Below are 18,985 nucleotides of genomic sequence, written 5' to 3'. Positions count from 1 at the left end.
TGAGGCCAATTCTCCAATCCTAAAGGATAAGATTTTAAACTGAGACCATATCTGCCTTTCTGGATCAAAGAAAAGTACAGAATTCTCACCTTATCTGGCCAATGTTCCTTGGTCAGTCAACAGCACCAAAAATTAATGTTTACAACCTGCATATGAAACTGAATCACTCACAACAAAAAAAACATATTATTTAATATAAATGTTCAGTTATTGTCCCCATTTATATTTGTGGGATCTTTGTGCGCAAAATGGGTGTTGTACTGATCTAAATAACAGAGACTGCACTTCAAAATAATTAATTCTATGTGAAATACTACATGATGCAGAGTAAACTACTGCTTTGCTGCTAGAAAACTTATAGAAATATTAACATTTCAAAGTTTTGATTTAAAGACATTTCAAATACGTCATTATGAGAGCATCTGGTACATACCAGCAGTGGTTTCTAGAATTGATTTATTATTCTTGGAAATTAACACAGCATAATATTCAAAGAATGTTTCATGAAAAGATAAACAAGGAAATGGTTATAAGTTCAGCTAGTTTGCACTTAGAAGATAACAGCAACCTATGGGGCCAGTTTATATTCAGCACTCATGGAATAGGCCATGAGTGAAGCCTCCACACTATGGTCTCGGCACAAATCAGAACAGGTCGTAAGTGGTGACCAGGCCTTGGTCCTCCAAAAATTATCACTTTGAAAACAATAGGTAAACAAACTATAAAAGACAGCATCCCTCATTACGTTTACCTGTAGCCTAAAAGACTGGAAACAATACTGGAGAGATTGCAATCCATAATGTAAATGCAAACTTTGGTACTGGAGTTAAATGGACTCTAAAGTGGTGAGCAGTTACAATCAATTAAGAGCATGTTAATCCTGGTGCAGATGGGGAACATCTAGATATCTCAAGAGGCTGGGTTTGGAAATATTGTCCAAATTTTAATGTTGACAAGTGTCAAACTGAGATAAGAAAAAGTAATTAAACATGGAAGCAATACACTATATGCACATAGGTGTAAAGTATTTGGTAATTTTGGTGGACACATTGTGAAACTATATATACAACATATAGCAGTAAAATCAGTCAATCTTAAGTTATAATGAGACATATTTTACAAGATGAAATACGTAGTTTATGACAGTCATGGGACTTGGCCCTAATCTAGAGTAAAATATACTATTCTGCTTGCCACATTATTAAAAAGGATCAGATAAAAGAAAAAAGTGACCAAAAGGCTTGCCTGCCGTGACAAATCTGCTCCACAAGAAAGCTAAAAAAGTTGAGCTAGTTTCCATTTAGAAAATAACATGAGAATGAGCCATGCTGGGAACCTCCACTTCATGGTCCCTCCACGAGGTGAAGCAGGCCTCAAGCGGCAGAACCCAAGCCGATGCCCCCAGCAATACCATAACAACTTGTTACTATCAAAGACATCTTTTGCTGTTTTAATGTCTGACATTTAAGAACAGCTAAAATGGACTAAAATAATAAAAAAATATATATAATTTTATTAAAACATTATACTGTTGTTAATTAGTTGTAAACAAATAGTGAAACATAGAAAGATAAACTAAAAAGAAAATTGCTAACATTTTTTAAAGAAGGCTATTGACATGAAGGGCATGTTGCTTGTGACGGATTTAAAGCTGGACAACTGGATGCAAAGTACATCCAACTTCTCAACTGAGTACATTTTAGTGCACTGGCATACAACCTCAAGCATATTCCATGATTTTCTGATGCAGTGCACAGATGCGACAGTTGAGGGTGCACTTAAACAGTATAGGACAGATGGGGGGATGGGCAGGGGGGGGCGGTGGTGGGGAGGTGGGAGGTAAGGTGGGACTTTTGCCACAACACCAGTGCCTAGAATGAAGCACGATCTGGCCCAAGGTCTTTTTGAGGTATTCATGACTCTTAGCAATATTGACATGCTGAACATAGGGAAACTGTTTCCCAAAACTCTGAAAATGATAAAATGGCATGAGATGCAGTTATCAAAAAGTGAAAAAGAAATTATAAATTATTTCATTAAGGATACACTGGACATTTGGGATGAGAAGTGATTAAGATTTAATAGAAGTGTGATATTGGTTATGATAAGGGATAGATGGTAAAGGAGCAAAGGAGAGGGGTGAAGCCTCATTGCAAAATGGTCAGAGATAAGATTCAGGGTACCATCATGCCAATCATTCACTGCAATTGCTGTGTTGATTTAAAGATAGACCTGCAAAGAATGGTACATGTAATTTAGTCACCTACACTGAACACACCAAACCAGTTACTATTATGAATGTGGCATATCTGTCAAAACTTCAAGACTATCTTCTTGGAATTTTATGCTTGAACCTTTAACAATAGACTGATAACATAAGTAATTTTAAGTAAAAGGTTGACAAGTATTCGGCAGGTATCATATGTTCTGAACCGTTTTTGAACTACATTTGAACTCTAAAACTAGACGGATAGACGAAAATGTACTTTTCTGGTAAAATAATCTTAACTGGTCTTAGACATTGCTATGTTCAATTTTAATTTAATGTGCTCCATAGTTTCCAAGCATCTTAACAAATAAAAGCAAAAAATTATTAAAAAATGTATAAAAGTCAAAAACAAGTTGCTGAAAATTAGTCTTACGTCCATAGCTCTTTTAATGAAAGGTATTTGAGTGCCACTGTCAAGGTCTTCATTGATTATCAGCCTTCTGGCCCACTGACCAACCCGGACAACTCCACTACCATGAATCAGAACCATCAACCTGTCAGGGTTTGTTGTGGCATCTTCACTCACAAAGATGAAGCTTTTTGGTTCATCTTCTGCCGCATCCACCTGAGTTCAAAACAAACAATGAAGTAGAAGTGTTTTTGAAAATTACTAAAAATTTTGTAAGTTAGATAATTACAAAAACATCCTAATTATCTTTAAATCTTTCCACTGCAAAAAAAGTCTCTGAAAATTTAATTAGTATTAACACCTTCTGTCAGTAACAAGAAAACCACCAATTTCAAAGCATGAGCTTCAACTGTTCAATTTCCAAATATTAGGAAAGATACACTAGCCTTGGAAGTAGTGCATCAATGATTCACAAGGACTGGACTAAGGCTTAAAGGTTTAAATCTGAGGACAAGCTTCATATACTTTTCTCTGTATTCCTTTGAATTTAGAAGACTGAACTGGACTCTAACCAATATTTAAAACTGAGTTAATAATTCAATTCGGGTCCTTTAGTGGGAGAAATCCAGAATAAATTAAATGCTAGGTCATTAAGGAGTTAAATTGGGTAGCATTTCTTTGTAAGGATATCAGAAATTCATACAAGCATGAACTGCAATGTTTAGGTCAATTGGAATATTCAAGACCAAGACTGAAAGATTTTCTATTACTTATATATTACTCCTGCTCCCCATTATAGTTCATTTCCAAGGTGTAGGTTCTTGTGTTTATAGTCAAGAATTAAAAGTGTTCACTAACAGGAAGCACAATGCACTGTTCAGAATGAAATTATATGCAATATCCTGACAGACCATCCAAAAAAAGAATTTTAATGATGCGAACATCTCAAAATATAACATTTCTATGTGAATGCCTCAAACATGATGATAAAATATTTTATTTGTATTTTCCAGCAGTATGAATGTGCATAAGCAGATATTTGTAACATTGTACAAGTTTAACTTACTGGGAGATAAACCTTCTTTAAATGGCATTCTTTTTCTAAAAGGTCATAAACGCAGTGAGTGATAATCTGTAAATGGAAAAAAATGCAAGAATTACACAAACAGTGTTTGTCCTGTTTGAGAAGAAATCTGAATTATCTATGTCTAGCCCCATCAGCACTTTTGAAAATCTGCATTATTTTTATTGTTAGGCTAGTACTCATTTTTACTATTTAGCTCTTGCTAGAAAGATAATTTCATCTGTTTAATCCCAGTTCTTCACCAACCTGCCTAGAATCCAATCAGATGTATTATAAACACAGGACTGTTGACCAACAATCGCTCCTGAACATTTCTCCCAGCTGTGGAACACAGCATAAGAATTAGCAGCAGTTTTCTTCCGTAATACTGTTAATACTATCTCACATGATCCTGGGCAGGACTTTATTGCAAAGTTAGGGATATCAAATGGTCATCAGATGGTACAATGATGGTAGTGTAAGATCTGAAGGTAGGAGGAAGTGGAAAGGAGATGGTTACTGGATGGAATGTTAAATGGTAGTTGGAAGAGCAGAGGTTGGTCAATGGGAGAACATGTGAAGGTGAGGTGTGGGGATAGCATGCAGAGTATGGAGTGTTTACTGTGTAATTTATGAGGTCAGCAGTAAACACACCTGCTCCTTCCGGCTCTTGCTTCATGGATTCGGCCTTTCTAGCCGGTTGCCTTTCACCTACCAGTTCTACCAGAGCCAGTAAAATCCATCCATCCTTGGAGATAAGAGAGGACCCTTTACAATATTTAAATGACTAATCCACCTCCTGCAATTAGATTGGTCATTTCCAGCAGTGTAAAAGACAAAACCAATCTGGAGGGTTGGTTTCCTATGTTGGAATTTTTGAATTTTAATGCATGAAGATGATAAAAAAAAAGCACTGGCCGTAATACCAATCACTATGGAAGGGATACCACCAGTGAGTACACTTCAAGAAGATCTACAACAATTGGTAATAACAAGTGTATGTCTATGAATATACAACTAATTCTTAATCAATTTTAGCTAATTTTCACGTCCTCAAAAAATTCCTGTGTTTTAAAGTTGCATTATTCTGATGTTATCAAATGCTCTCCCTTATCCACAAACCAAGCAACTTTCCCAAAAGGTTCCATGCAAATTAATAAAACACAATTTTCTTTCTCACAAGTCATTTCCTGCATCTCCGGTGACTCCTTTTTATCCGGGTGCTCTTAAGATCATCATTAAAGCATCATTCGTCTAACTTTGGTCAGATAGACCAATTGTTCCATGTGTCATTAAATAACCATTATGCATCCAACTAATTTTGGACAGATAGACCAACTGTTCCATGCATATGACTTACATATGAACATGAGATATAGGAGCAGAAATAGCCCATTCAGCCTCACAAGCCTGCTTTGCCACTCAATAAAATAATTTTTGATGATCCACGTCAAAACCATTTCCTGCATTAATTTTCAGTTTTCAGTCAAAGATCAAATCCCCACAGCCTTCATGGGTAGGGAATTCCAAATATTAATCATGTTTAGAGTTCTTAGAATTCTTGCTCTTCGTTGAGTCCTAAATGTTCTACCCTTACCTTGAGATTGTCACTCCTGATTCTCAACTCCTCAGCCAGGGAAAACATTCTACCCACATCTACCTATCAAGTCGTTAAGAATTTTGTACATTTTAATGAGGTTACCTCTTATTCTTCTGAACTCTAGATGACAGTGACCCAGCCTATTCAATAACCTGCCCCCCCCCCCCCCCCACAAAAAAAATATACTGGCCTTCCCAGGAGCCAGCCTGGTGAATCTTTGCTGTACTCCTTCTGGAACAACTATATCCATTTATGACCAGAAAACTATACATAACTGTCCAGTTGCAGTGTCACCAGGGCCCTACATTTTTGTTGTAAGACATATTTACTCCAGTACACAAATCCTGTAACAAAAAGTACAACATGCCATTTGGTTTTCTAATTGTCAGCTGCACCTGCATGTTGCTTTTCAGTGACCTGTGTAGAAAGTCACCCTTTGAACATTGGCACTTATTAATTTCTCATCATTTAAAAAAACTCAGAATTTCTATTTTATATCAAATTGGATAACCTCAGAATTTTCCGCTTTGCATTCCATCTGCCATATTGTTGCCCCATCACTTAGCTAGTCTGCATCGCTCAAAGAATTTCTGCATCCTCAACATTCCCACTTAGTTTCATGACATCAGCAAAATTGGAAATGTTACACTGAGAACCTTCAGCCAATTCATTAACATAGGCTATGAATAGTTGGGGCCCAAGCACTGATCCCACTTGTCACAGCCTGCCAATTCAAGAAAGATCCCTTTATTCTTGCTCTTTGTTTTCTATCTGTTAAGAAGCTCCTAATCCATGCTAGTAAACTACAACTAATTCCATGTGCTTTAGCCTTGTTCGTCAACCTCCTGTGTGGGCCGTTATATCAAACGCCTTCCAAAAACCTAACTATAACACTCTCGCTTGGTTTCCTGTCATTTACTCAATTAGATATATCCTCAAAAAACTCCAATATATTAGTCAATCACGATTCCCTTTCATAAATCCAAATTGACTCTACATTTCTTAAGATTAACTCCTTTATTATCAACCACAGCATTTTTCCAATTTACTAATATCAGGCCAGGTCAGCCTTTGCCTCACCTCTCCCTCTCAGCTTTTTGTGCTGGCTATCCCTCTACACTCTCAGTCCTGATGCACGGTCTTGACCAGAAACATTGATTATCCTTTTTTTTAAAATTTTTTTAAAATTTTATTTACAGCATGGTGACAGGCCCTTCCGGCCCAACGAGTCCGCGCCGCCCATTTTTTAAACCCAAATTAACCTACCCGTACGTCTTTGGAATGTGGGAGGAAACCGGAGCTCCCGGAGGAAACCCACGCAGACACGGGAGAACATACAAACTCCTTACAGACAGCGACGGGAATCGAACCCCAATCGCTGGCGCTGTAATAGCGTCGCACTAACCACTACGCTACCGTGCCATAGATGCATAGATTTCTCCATAGATGCAGCTTGACCCACTGAATTCCTCCAGCAATTTGTTTTTTTGCTCCAGATTCCAATATTTGCTCTCTCTCATGTCACCATCATTTAATTATGCTTCAGTTTCAAAGTGTGTTTCACTTTGAAACAGAAGCATGGCTTACAGTCATACAGATTTGTAAATTATAAGCACAAGATAAAAACAGTCAACAGAACTTATTCCAAACAAGGGAAAATAATATTACACAGATCAAAATTAAAGAATGAATAGTTCGGCACAGTAAGGCAATAAGATTTAAAACAACATGCTTTTTTGAATAATTCTCTTGCAAGTTCCAAAGTGCTTAATAACTACCAAAAATAATCAATTATTAGCTGTGGGGGGAAAAAATATCACTTATTGCAGTCATACTTGCAATACTAACTGCAAGGGAATTGTTTACATTTTGTTAAGTGAATGCAAATCATAGCTGCAAGCAATATTTATGCAAGGGAAGTTCAGTCCCAAAGAATTCTATTAGAAATGCACACACAATGTAAATTTTCCCTCTGGGCAAAATATTGTGGTTCAAGACCATTAACGACTTCATGGTTTGCTGGTGGTTTGGTTATTTGTGTATTGATTTCTGAACAGGCTGTTTAATTGTTTGTCTTATAAGACACTAGATTGTATTTAAACATGTGAAATCCCTGCTTAAGAAACAGGATTTTTTTTTAGCGGACATAATTTCAAGATTCATCCAACTGTATAGGTCCAACTCACACAACCTTTCAATCATGATTCATTTGAGTATTTCTTTTTCTTTACACTATTTGACCCTTTGTATCTCTCTACTCTGCCAAATCAAAGACTAAAACATCTATAGGAAGCTTCATCAGAGGATGAAGATACTACATGACCCGATTTAATTGTCATCTGAACAAAGGACAAATATTCACTGATCACATATAATTCAGTGCTTCTTTAGAACTTCAGAAAATTCAGTCAGTTTTGTTCACTTTTGTTCAATTTAATTTCATATCCAAAAACAACCAATGAAACCATTTTTGTGATGTGGGAATTTATATAAATGTGATGCAAGCATGATTGGAATCATCAGTTAACAATAGTGAAACCCACAGAGGCCACAATTCAAATATTATCCCTCATTAAAAAAAAGAAAAAAATTGTCTCAAGTTATTTTTCTTACCATCAACTTTCCATCTTGACATTAATTTTCACTAGCTTTAGAGCAAAATTCTATTCCAAAATAGTTTACAAATACAAGAAGACAAAGTGGATATCCAACCAAATATATTAGTAGGGGTGACTTAAAGGTTGTTTAAATGGGGGTCTTAACAGAAGATTTACATGAAGAAATACAAAGGTTATGATGAAAATTCAATAGCATAGGTCTGAGACAGAAAAAAGCTCAGTTCAGCTCAGCAGTTATCTGAAGAAATCAGAGTTGGAAATCAAAAAAATGTAAGGATATACAGCGTGAGGAAATAGAGGTATGTCACAAGGAGAATTAATTACGAAAATGAAAAAGTTATATTGCTGGAGTTTGTGGATGAGAGAAAATTTAAGTTAGTAAGTATATGTTGTTAAACAGTCTGATACAACCTGAGGCAATGACTCTGGGCGGAGAAAATAAATGATAGCAATTGGTTTTTGTGGAGGGACTTGGTCTTTTGTTAGTTGGAGAGAACTGTATCTTATCTAGTCTAGATACCAGATCATCAAATACAAAATCTGCAGACGCTGGAAATTTGAATAAACAGAAAATACTGGAAACACTCAGTAGGTCAGGCAGCATCTCTCTTTCCACAGATGCTGCCTGACCTGCTGAGTGTTTCCAGCATTTTCTGTTTTGATTTTTAAATAACAGGTCAGGTGTCTGACAATTACAAAATAGCAGAGAAACTGAGAGCTGAAACTGAGAAGCAGAGATAGGAGTTAGTGATTGTTGGATACTGTCCCCATACCTGTAAGGTTCACCACAAGGAAATATGTAGAGAAGGAATTTGGGGTGATAAACGTAGATATTGCTAGAGATCAAATGGACACAAGTAGTAAGTAAGGGTATTAGATTAGATTATTTTAGATTAGATTAGGTTTATTGTCATATACACCAGGATGCAATAAAATTCCTTGCTCACATGAAGTTCACAAATTTAACAGTATACATGGTAATAATAAATACAATAATAAATACAACAATGAGCACAAAAACACCAGAATGGTGCAAAGATTGTGGTACAATATGAAGTAGTGCAACAAAAAAACTAAAGTGACAATAACGGAATAACCGAGAGAGGCAGAGTTAAGAATATGAGGATGGTGTAGAATCACCGGGAAGGGGGTGTGAAAGAGGTGATTGATCCAGGAGTTTGATAGCAGTGGGAAAGAAGCTGGTCTTAAGTCTGGACTTTTAAGCTCCTCTATCTTCTCCCAGAAGGTAGTAGAGAGAAAAGGGAATGGCCAGGGTGGCAGGCATCCTTGACGAACCACTAGACTTTCTGAAGCAATGCATCATGAGAATGGTCTGGATGGAAGGAAGTGACAACCTGTGCTGGACTGGGCTGTGTTTACCAGTCTCTGCAGGTTAAGAGAGTGGATCTCCCTGTTCTTCCAAGGTTTCTGGTTGGGATAGACCCTATTTGCCTTCAACAGAATACAGTCAGCAATGCAATTCTTGATGAAACTAGTGACGACTGAGGTATACTCATTCAGGCTGGATGAAGTGGGCTTGAACATGTTCCAGTCCACCAACTCAAGGCAGTCCTGAAGTAGACTCTCAGACTCCTCAGACCATTGCTGTATTACTCACTTGGCTGTTATCCAGCAGGAGCAGCATCAACAGATGATCCAACTGGCTGAAATGAGGGCAAGTGATAGAGCAATAGGTTACCCTGGTGGTGGTGTAGCAGTTGTCTGGAATATTAACCCCCGCATAGGGCAGGAAACATGCTGATAGTATTTGGGGAGTCTGTTCCTGAAGTTTGCTTTATTGAAGTCACCGGCAATGATGAATGGGGCATAAGGGTTTGCCTTCTAAAGGGAATTGATGGGCGAGTATAATTCGTCTAGTGTCACCTTGACATTGGCTTGAGGTGGTATGTAGACCGTCGACATTTTATGAATATTCATGCCAACGTGGATGACACAGGAGAAGCAGGTAGAAGTGAATGCAGAGTGGATATACCAGCAAATCAAACACAATCTTATTAAACAGTAGAGCAAGTCTGAGGTGCTGAGTGGTCTCCTCCTGCTTCCAATTCGTACACTTGCAGTTTTGAATGTTCATAAGCATCGGAGGAGTTAGCAGTGCCAAAGGCTGCAAAGAAGTATAAAAGGAAGTGGTGTACATTTTTTTCTTAAATGCACAAGAATGAAAACTTGTCATAGAATTTCAGAAAGAGCATCTTTGGTGAGGTGGGCATGCATATGTTCAAGGACTTAAGGAGAAAAACACAAAAGGAGGGCAAGAAAGTTTTCTTTCATTGAGATCAATTAAATGTCGAATGCAGAGTCCAATGCATTGCTACTACTTTTGACCTGGGTTGAAGTTCTAGGCAAAGGTATTGTGACTAAACAAACATTGGTTAAAAATCTAGAAGGACAGAGATGACTGAAATATGCAAGAACAATAAAATTGAAAACAGGTACATGATCATGTAATGGTAGTTAAGACTTGAAGTAAGATCAGATTTTCATTACAGTTGTTTAAGAACCAAGGGTACAGTCCAAAATAAACTACAGAAAGTAACATCCCTCTTGCTCATTCAAAACATACTCACCATGCCATTTGCTACCTCTGCAACACACAGTGGTAGCACTTCCCATGTCCTAGTACTTGCACAGCCACTAACTCCTTCCTCATTTCATCTCACATAATTTGCTCTATATTCATTCAGTAAAATCATGACTGATCCTCTACCTTTCCCACACATATACGACCTTCATATCCCTCAAATCTCTCCCCCTCCAAATATTTGTTTCAGCTTGAGATCAGCTATACACTTCATCAGGTACGGTAGTGTAGCAGTTAGCGTAACACTACAGCGCCAGCGACCCGGGTTCAAATCCGGCCACTGTCTGTAAGGAGTCTGTACACTCTCCCTGTGTCTGCGTGGGTTTCCTTCGGGTTCTCTGGTTTCCCCCCACATTCCAAAGATGTACAGGTTAGGAAGTTGTGGGCATGCTACGTTGGTGCCGGAAAACGTGGCGAGACTTGCGGGTTGTCCCCAGAACACTACGCAAAAAGATGTATTTCAGTTGTGTTTCGATGTACATGTGACTAATAAAGATATCTAATCTTATCTGGATTCTGCTCAGATAAATAATTTGCAAAAGTGCTAAGCAACTCAATTTACTTTTTCAATAGTTCTCCATTTTGGCCAAACTATATAGCACATAACTTGAGACAGAGGACCAAGAATAAGAGAGGATGTTATTACCAACATTGTTGCCTCTCAGTTGGATCTCTCCAAGATAGAGGAGTATTCAACCAGAGGTGTACAGTTAACCATTTATTCCTACAAGCATGTGATATTCAATTGCAATATGAACATTTCTAACCACATTTTGAGTGTACAAAGCTCCCTTTGACTTGTTAATACAGCAAATGTCATCTACACACTTCATTTCTGTGGTAATTAATAACAAGGATCCAGCCCTTAAAGATGCCCTGTGCTAAGAAAAGATGAAAGTTTATTCTCAATGGTGAAATGGTTCCAAATTAGATGGAGTAAGCCAGTCAACCACCCACATCCCCACACCCACTCTACAAACTCTAAACAAAGGAAGCTATGAAGAGTTGGCTCTGACTAACGGGGAGAATATGTTGAAAGGCATAAAAGTTGACAGGCAATAATTAACATTTAAAGAAATAATGCATGTTGCAAAAAGAAATTCCTTTAAGGCACAAAAAAACACCAAAAGGAAAAGGATTACAAAGTTGCCAGAAACAGCAGCAGGCCTGAGACTGCGGGGCATTTTGCAACTCATTAGAGAAAGGTTATGAAATGATAAAGAAGGGCAAGTAAGAATTTAAAAGCAGAATCAGCACCATTCATGAAGGGAGAATCATGTTTCACTATCTGCTGGACTTCTTTGAGGATGTGACTAGCAGAATAGATAATCAGGAAACAGTGGATGTTATGCTTTTGGATTTCTGGAAGGATAAGGTCCTGTAGAAAAGGTTGGTTAATAAGGATAGAGCACATGAAATTGGAAGTAAAATAATGACGTGGATTGAGAATTGGTAATTGGAAAGAAGGCAAAGTGTGGGAATAACTGGCGACCAATTGGCTGGAGTGTTCAAGGACATCTTCAACCTCTCACTACTGCAGTCAGAGATTCCCACCTGCTTCAAAAGGTCATCAATCATACCGGTGCCCAAGAAGAACAGGGTGAGTTACCTCAACGACTGTCATCCAATAGCACTCACATCTACTGTGATGAAGTGCTTTGAGAGGTTGGTCATGGCTAGAATTAACTCCTGCCTGAGCAAGGACCCGGACCCGCTGCGATTTGCCAACTACCACAAAAGGTCAGCTTTGGAGCACCTAGACAACTGCAATACATACGTCAGACTGCTGTTTATCGATTACAGTTCAGTGTTCAACACCCTCATCCCCTCAGTACTAATCAACAAGCTTCAAAACCTGGGCCTCTGTACCTCCCTCTGCACCTGAGTCCTCGACTTCCTTATCAGAAGACCACAATCAGTGTGTATTGCTAGTAACATCTCCTCCTCGCCGACAATCAACACAGGCGCACCTCAAGGATAGCCAGTATAAAAAAGGTGGGGGGAAGGGGTGAAGCAAGAGCTGGCAGGTGATAGGTAGATCCAGGTGAGGGAGGAGGGAGAGTGGAAATGATGTAAGAAGCTGGGAGGTGATAAGTGGAAGTGACAGAGGGCTAAAGAAGATGGAATCTGATAGGAGAGGACAGTGGACCATAGAACAAAGGGAAGGAGGTGATGTGGAAAAATGTAAGGTTGTCCACTTTTGAGCATGTAGAAGAAAATTAGAGCATTTGTTAAATGGCAAGAGATTGGGTATTGTTGATGGTCAAAAGTACCTTTGTGCATTTATACAGAAGTCACTGAAGCCCACTATGCAGATGTAGAAAGCAATTATAAGGACAAATAGCATGTTAGCCTACCAGAGGATATGATAACAGGAGTAATGAGGTCTTATTGAAATTCTGTAGGGCCTTGCTGAGACTGCACCTGAGTACAGTGTAAATTTGATCTCCTTACCTAGTAAAGGATGCACTTGCCATAAAGGAAGTGTAAGGAAGATTTACGAGACTGGTTCCATGGATGCTGGGTTTGTCGTAAGAGGAAGACTGAGTGGACTGTACTCTTTAAGGTTTCAGAAGAATGAGAATAAATCTCATCAAGACTTACAAAATTCTTACAGGGCTGGACAGGCTAGATGCAGCAAGTTTCTTTCCCCTGAATGAGCAGCCTGGGACAAGGCTGCATAGTTTGGGAATAAGGGTTCAGCCATTCAAGACAGAGACGAGGAGAAAAGTCTTCACACAGTGGGTGGCGATCCTTTGGGAATTCTCTATCATGGACAGCTGTTCAGTCATAATGTCCACTCGAAACAGAGATTGATTGATTTCTTGGCATTATGGAGATCAATGTAAAGGGTGCTAGAGCTAGAAACTAGCATTGTGGAACGTCAGCCAAGATTTTGATGAATAGAGGAGCAAGCTCAAATAGCTAGATGGGCTATTCCTGCTCCAATTTCTTGTGTTCTCATGATACTGGCAATGCCTTCTCCGATCTGTAATCATTTCCTCAAATGCTCGAATGACCAATTGCCACTAAATATGAACATCTCAACTGTCCTAATCTGAATAAATGCAAATTCAACCATCTTCATTGTGGTTACAGGAAGGATATTATAGGAATAGTAGGGTCAGATAATCACATTTGGGAAAGGCACAATAGGTTGCCTCTTGTGAGAAATTAATAAAATACAATTATTATTTTTGCCTTGCATTCCCTGTCTGACCTTGTGATTGAGAGAAGGTCATTGATGAAGCAGCTGAATCTGGCTATGCCAAAGACAATGCATTAGGACTGAGTTGATTATCTCAAGCAACCATAACCACCTTCCTGGAAAAAAATAGTAAGTGTTAGAAATACTCAGCAGGTCAGGGAGCAACTACAGAAAGAAGGAATGACCTTTCAATAGAACTTTCCAACATTTTCTGCTTTTATTTCAGATTTCCAACATCTCAGTTGTTTTTTTTGCTTTTCAACTATCTTTCTATGGTAGATTTGACACCATAGGAGAGTTATAAATATAGCATTCTGGTGCACAGTGTGATTCTATAGCAACTTCTTGATCTGCAAGGGCGCTATGTCCTTAACAATGAAGATAGCTGATGGATTTCAGTGTTCTTTAAAGTAGAATTATGAAAATAATTCAGGATGCAACAAGGACAGTTAAGTGAAGAGCCTCTGTGTAAGTTAAGGGCAGGGAAAGAATAGTCTATCAAACAATTAAGTAATTATTTCAAACTTCACAATGTAGTGAATGTATCCTTCTAGGCTGAAGCTTGAGATATCTGCAACATTTCAGTCTGTTGTCCTCTGTTGCATATGGAAGGCCAATGATGGTCACTGTTCAAAGAGAAGTGATGATGTATTATTCTCTATTGCCAAACAGCAGCAGGCAACTCTAAATGTTGTAGGGTTCTCTGCAGTGCACTGTAAAGTTTCATGGGTGCAACAAGGCAAATCTACCTCAGTGTCTCTACTCCATTTGCATTTACTTTTCCCATTACTGCAATGCAGTTGGCCTCAGCTGGACTCTGAGGGACAAACTCAAATATTTTGGGCCTGGAAGACCTGAACTGCATCTTCTTGGCACAAGCAGGAGTAGTCTATTAGCCTGGCTGGAGGGAAAAAGGGCTCTGGAGGATTGATAATAATGGGATCATGAACGCTGTCATTCTGAGAAAACATAGCATTTTTTTTGCCCACAGAGCCACTGCCCTGGGATGGCACATCAGCAATCCTAGTAATCTGTTGACGTGTAGAATGCGGCATCACTGTGAGTTGCTGCCAGCCTGTTTGAACCACCAGTGATGTAAGCCTCCAGTCAAAATTGTTGGGTGGCTGTTAGTTGTTCTGAAACTTCATCCGTCAAACTCCACATAATGATTAGGTGCAGAAGTGCAACAGGGGAGTTGCTCATCCTTCCATGCTGGAAATAATATAAACCAAGCACTAACCAAGTCTCTATGTCAGATTGGTGCTGCACACCTCCATGCTCCTTGACAATGCAACAAAGACATTTCAAAACCTTCCAAGTCAGCAAACATTTCATTGTCATGCTCATCAGCCTTCTCTTCCTGAAAAGTGAGGAGGAATAGGGAGGAATAGAGATCACTAACTTCAAAGACCTTCTTTTCAAATCCATCCCTAGCTCCTGAAAGTCTATCTTGTTGGCTAATGATCCCTGCTTTATCCATGTTGTGGGTACCAATGTGCACTATGACTTTGGTTCACTCCACCTGTGCTTACTTAAACTGCCATAATCTGCATGGTTACAGTCCTAATGCCAGAGGATAGGATTAGACTGGGGAGCATTTCTAACAAGGTACAGACAGGATGGACTAATGAAATTATCTGTATTGGTATTGGTTTATTATTGTTACTTGTACCGTTCATACAGATCAATTCATTACACAACGCATTGAGGTAATACAGGGTAAAAACAATAACAGGATACAGAGTAAAGTGTCACAGCTACAGGGAAGTGCAGGTAGACAATAGGGTGCAAGGTCATAACAAGGTAGATTGTGAGGTCAAGAGTCCATCTCATCATATAAGGGAACCATTCAATAGTCTTATCACCGTGGGATACAAGCTGTCCTTGAGCCTGACGGTATGTGCCCTCGGGCTCTTGTATCTTCTGCCTGATGAGAGAGAGGAGAAGAGAGAATGACCCGGGTGGGTGGGGTCTTTGATTATGCTGGCTGCTTCACCAAGGCAGCGAGAGGTACAGACAGAGTCCGTGGAAGGGAGGATGGTTTCCGTGATGTGCTGGGCTGTGTCCACAACTCTCTGCAGTTTCTTGTGGTCCCGGGCAGAGCAGTTGCCATACCAAGCCATGATGCATCCAGATAAGATGCTTTCTATAGTGCATCAATAAAAGTTGGTGAGCATCAAAGGGGACATGCCAAATTTCTTTAGACTCCTGAGGAAGTAGAAGTGCTGGTGAGCTTTCTTGGCCATAGTGTCTACGTGGTTGGTCCAGGACAGGCTATTGGTGATGTTCACTCCAAGGAACTTGAAGCTCTCAACCCTCTTGACCTCAGCACCATTGATGTAGACAGGTGGATGTACACCACCCCCTTTCCTGAAGTCAATGACCAGCTCTTTTGTTTTGCTGACATTGAGGGGAAGGTTGTCATGATACCATTCCACTAAGCTCTCTATGTCCTTCCTGTATTCCAACTCATTGTTATTTGAGATACGGCCTACTATGGTGGTATCATCTGCAAACTTGTAGATGGAGTTAGAGCAGAATCTGGCATGCAGTCATGGGTATGTAGGGAGTAGAGGGCTGAAGACGCAGCTTGTGGGGCACCTGTGTCGAGAATAATTGTGCTGGAGGTATTGCTGCCTTTCCTCACTGATTGTGGTCTGTTGGTCAGAAAGTCAAGGATTCAGTTGCAGAGGGAGGTATTGTGTCTCAGGTCTCAGAGTTTGGTGATGAGTTTGCTTGGAATTATAGTATTGAAGGCGGAGCTGTAGTCAATAAACAATAGTCTAACGTAAGTGTCTTTACTGTCCAGATAGGATGGCATGCAAAACAAAGATTTTCACTGTACCTCAGTATATGTGACAATAATAAACCAATTTACCTTTCTGTGTCATAAATTTTCTACAATACTATGCTAGTGAAAGTAGAAATAGGAAGACAAAACATTCATAGCTACATACATGGTGCAGGAGGTAGGGTTTCATTTTTTTTGCTGCATTAAGATGAATTATGGAACAGGAGATGCTTATTCAAGACAATCCGATTGCACCTCAACAGGATTGTGACCAATGTCTGAGTGGGGTTGGAGATAGTTTAAACCAAACAGACAGAAGAATGCTACCAGTATGCGACAGCAGGAGAGTCAAAGAAGGGACATAATGGAGTAGGAGTGGACTAAAAGAAAGAAAAGGATAGATTATTAATGTGTGTATGTCAATGCACAAAGGTTAATTATAAAGCTTAAGAAGCTGGAGGCACAAATAGCTCTGTGAGAATATGATACAGTGACGATAGATGAAACATGGATCAGAAAAAGGGGACAGGAATGGGCATTTAGGATTCCTGGATATAAGGTGTTCAGAAAATAAGGGGTAGTTACAGGAGAGGTAAAGCTCCTTATGAACTGAGAAGTAATCTATGTGCTAAGGAAAAGCATGGAGCTGGAACATTCTGAATACTTTGTCCCAACCTTTATCAAGGAAGGCAATGCTGCCAATATCTCAGGAGAAGCAGAGGTGGTAATGATAATGGAGGAGGAAAAGGAATTTACATTAACTAGCTTTTGTACTAAGTCACCAGGATGCATTCTAGGTTGCTGGCGGAAGCAGAGGTGGAAATTGAAGTAAAGCTTGTCACACTGTTCCAATCCTTCTTCGATACAGGAGAGGTGTGAGAGATCTAGAGATTGGCAAATGTGACAACCTCGTCCAAAATTAGATGCAAGGACATGCCTGGCAACCACATGTTGGTGAGTTTAACATCACTGGTGACAGAAGCTTTTAGAAAGAATAATCAGGGATTATTAAGCACTAGATAAATTTGAGTGGATAAAGGGGAGCCAGCATAGATTTGTTAAAGGCAAATTGTGGCTTGACTAACCACAAAAAGGGCTGCTTCACAAAAGTGAGGCTGATGGAATAAAGGTGTCAGTGAGAAGATAAATTAAAAAACACAGCTCAAGGACAGAAAACAGAGAGCTATAATAAACAGCTGTTACTCGGATTGGAGGATGTAACAGCAGTTTTTTCCAGGGGTCAGTGATTTGTGTCTATGCATGCTTATGCATAATTATGTATACATTGGGTAGGATTACAACATTTACAGTCAACACCAAACTTGAAGGTGTGGCAAACAGAATTGCAAAAGAATGCAATAGCCCATTAGCTGGCAAAATGAGTAGACAAGTGGCAGATTCAATTTAATAGGAGACGTGTGAGATGATAAATTCTGAAGAAAGAACAACAAGTGACAATACAAATTTAATGGCACAGTTCTAAAGTATGTGCAAGAACCAAGGGATCTAGGTGTACCTGTGAATATATTTATGAAAGCGTCAAGTCACATTGAGAGGATGATTAGTAAAATATATCTGAAACTGGGATTCGCAAATAAAGGCATAGAAATAAAAACCAAGGAGGTGATGTTGAATCTTGGCAAAACCTTGGTTAAGTCACAACTAGAGTACTGCATCCAAATCATGGTCATCGGAGTTTATAAATCATGTGAGCATCCTAGGGAGAATGAAGAGGTATATTGGAATAGATCCATACATGACAGATTTTACCTACGGGGTTAGATTGAAGACATTTGAGTTGTTCTACTCGTAGTTAAGGAGGTTGAGATGATATTTGATAAAGGTAAAAAAAAGATCATGACAGGTTTAGACAGAGTTCTCATTATCTGATAGTTTGAGGATCAGGCAACAAAAATTTATACCACTGAGCTAAAGGTACTGGGGGGAATGAGAGTAAAACTTGTTTTTAAAAACACAGAAATGGTAATGGTCTGAAATATTGCCTGTAAGGGTGACAGGAGGCGGCAATCAGAGCTTTTTGATACATGAGAGAAAATAATCTATAGCGATAGTGGGAAAGAGCAGGGCAATTGGACTGAATAAAATCAAAAAGGTTGTTAGGACACTAGAGGAGGTCATTCAGTCAATTGAATGACTGCCGGGCTCCCAGCAGAGTAATTCCCTCAGTCCCATTCTCCTTTCCTTTCCCACAATCCTGCTAATTATCCTCTCTCTTCCCAATCCAATTTTCTTTTGAAGACATTGATTGATTCTCTTTCCACACACTTTATGTGCAGTGAATTTCAGATTCTAATTACTCTGAGTGAGAAAAGTACTTCCCCACATCCCTCTTGATTGAAGGAACCTACTGAAGGATGTGGTTGCAATGGAAAGAGTGCAGAGGAGATTCACCAGGATGTTGCCTGGGTCTGGAGGACTTTAGTTATGGGAAAACAATGGATAGGCTGGGCCTGTTTTCCCTGGA

At 39.2% G+C, this 18,985-nt stretch overlaps 1 protein-coding gene across 8 annotated transcripts in view; it reads right to left on the bottom strand.

Annotated features, from left to right (window-relative positions):
* Positions 1-18,985, bottom strand: part of fam172a (family with sequence similarity 172 member A) — a 365,626-nt gene that overhangs the window by 311,161 nt on the left and 35,480 nt on the right. For all 8 annotated transcript variants that reach the window (XM_052020321.1, XM_052020323.1, XM_052020320.1 and 5 more), the window contains exons 5-6: positions 3,685-3,750; positions 2,643-2,834 (exon numbers count right to left, since the gene is read on the bottom strand). In XM_052020321.1, the coding sequence (XP_051876281.1) occupies positions 2,643-2,834; positions 3,685-3,750 (258 nt within the window). The remainder of the gene's footprint in view (positions 1-2,642; positions 2,835-3,684; positions 3,751-18,985) is intronic.

The sequence above is a fragment of the Pristis pectinata genome, chromosome 7, assembly GCF_009764475.1.
Source record: "Pristis pectinata isolate sPriPec2 chromosome 7, sPriPec2.1.pri, whole genome shotgun sequence".
NCBI classification, from domain to species: domain Eukaryota; kingdom Metazoa; phylum Chordata; class Chondrichthyes; order Rhinopristiformes; family Pristidae; genus Pristis; species Pristis pectinata.
The sequence above is the reverse complement of the archived record's forward strand: the minus strand, read 5'-3'. Positions and strand labels throughout refer to the sequence as shown.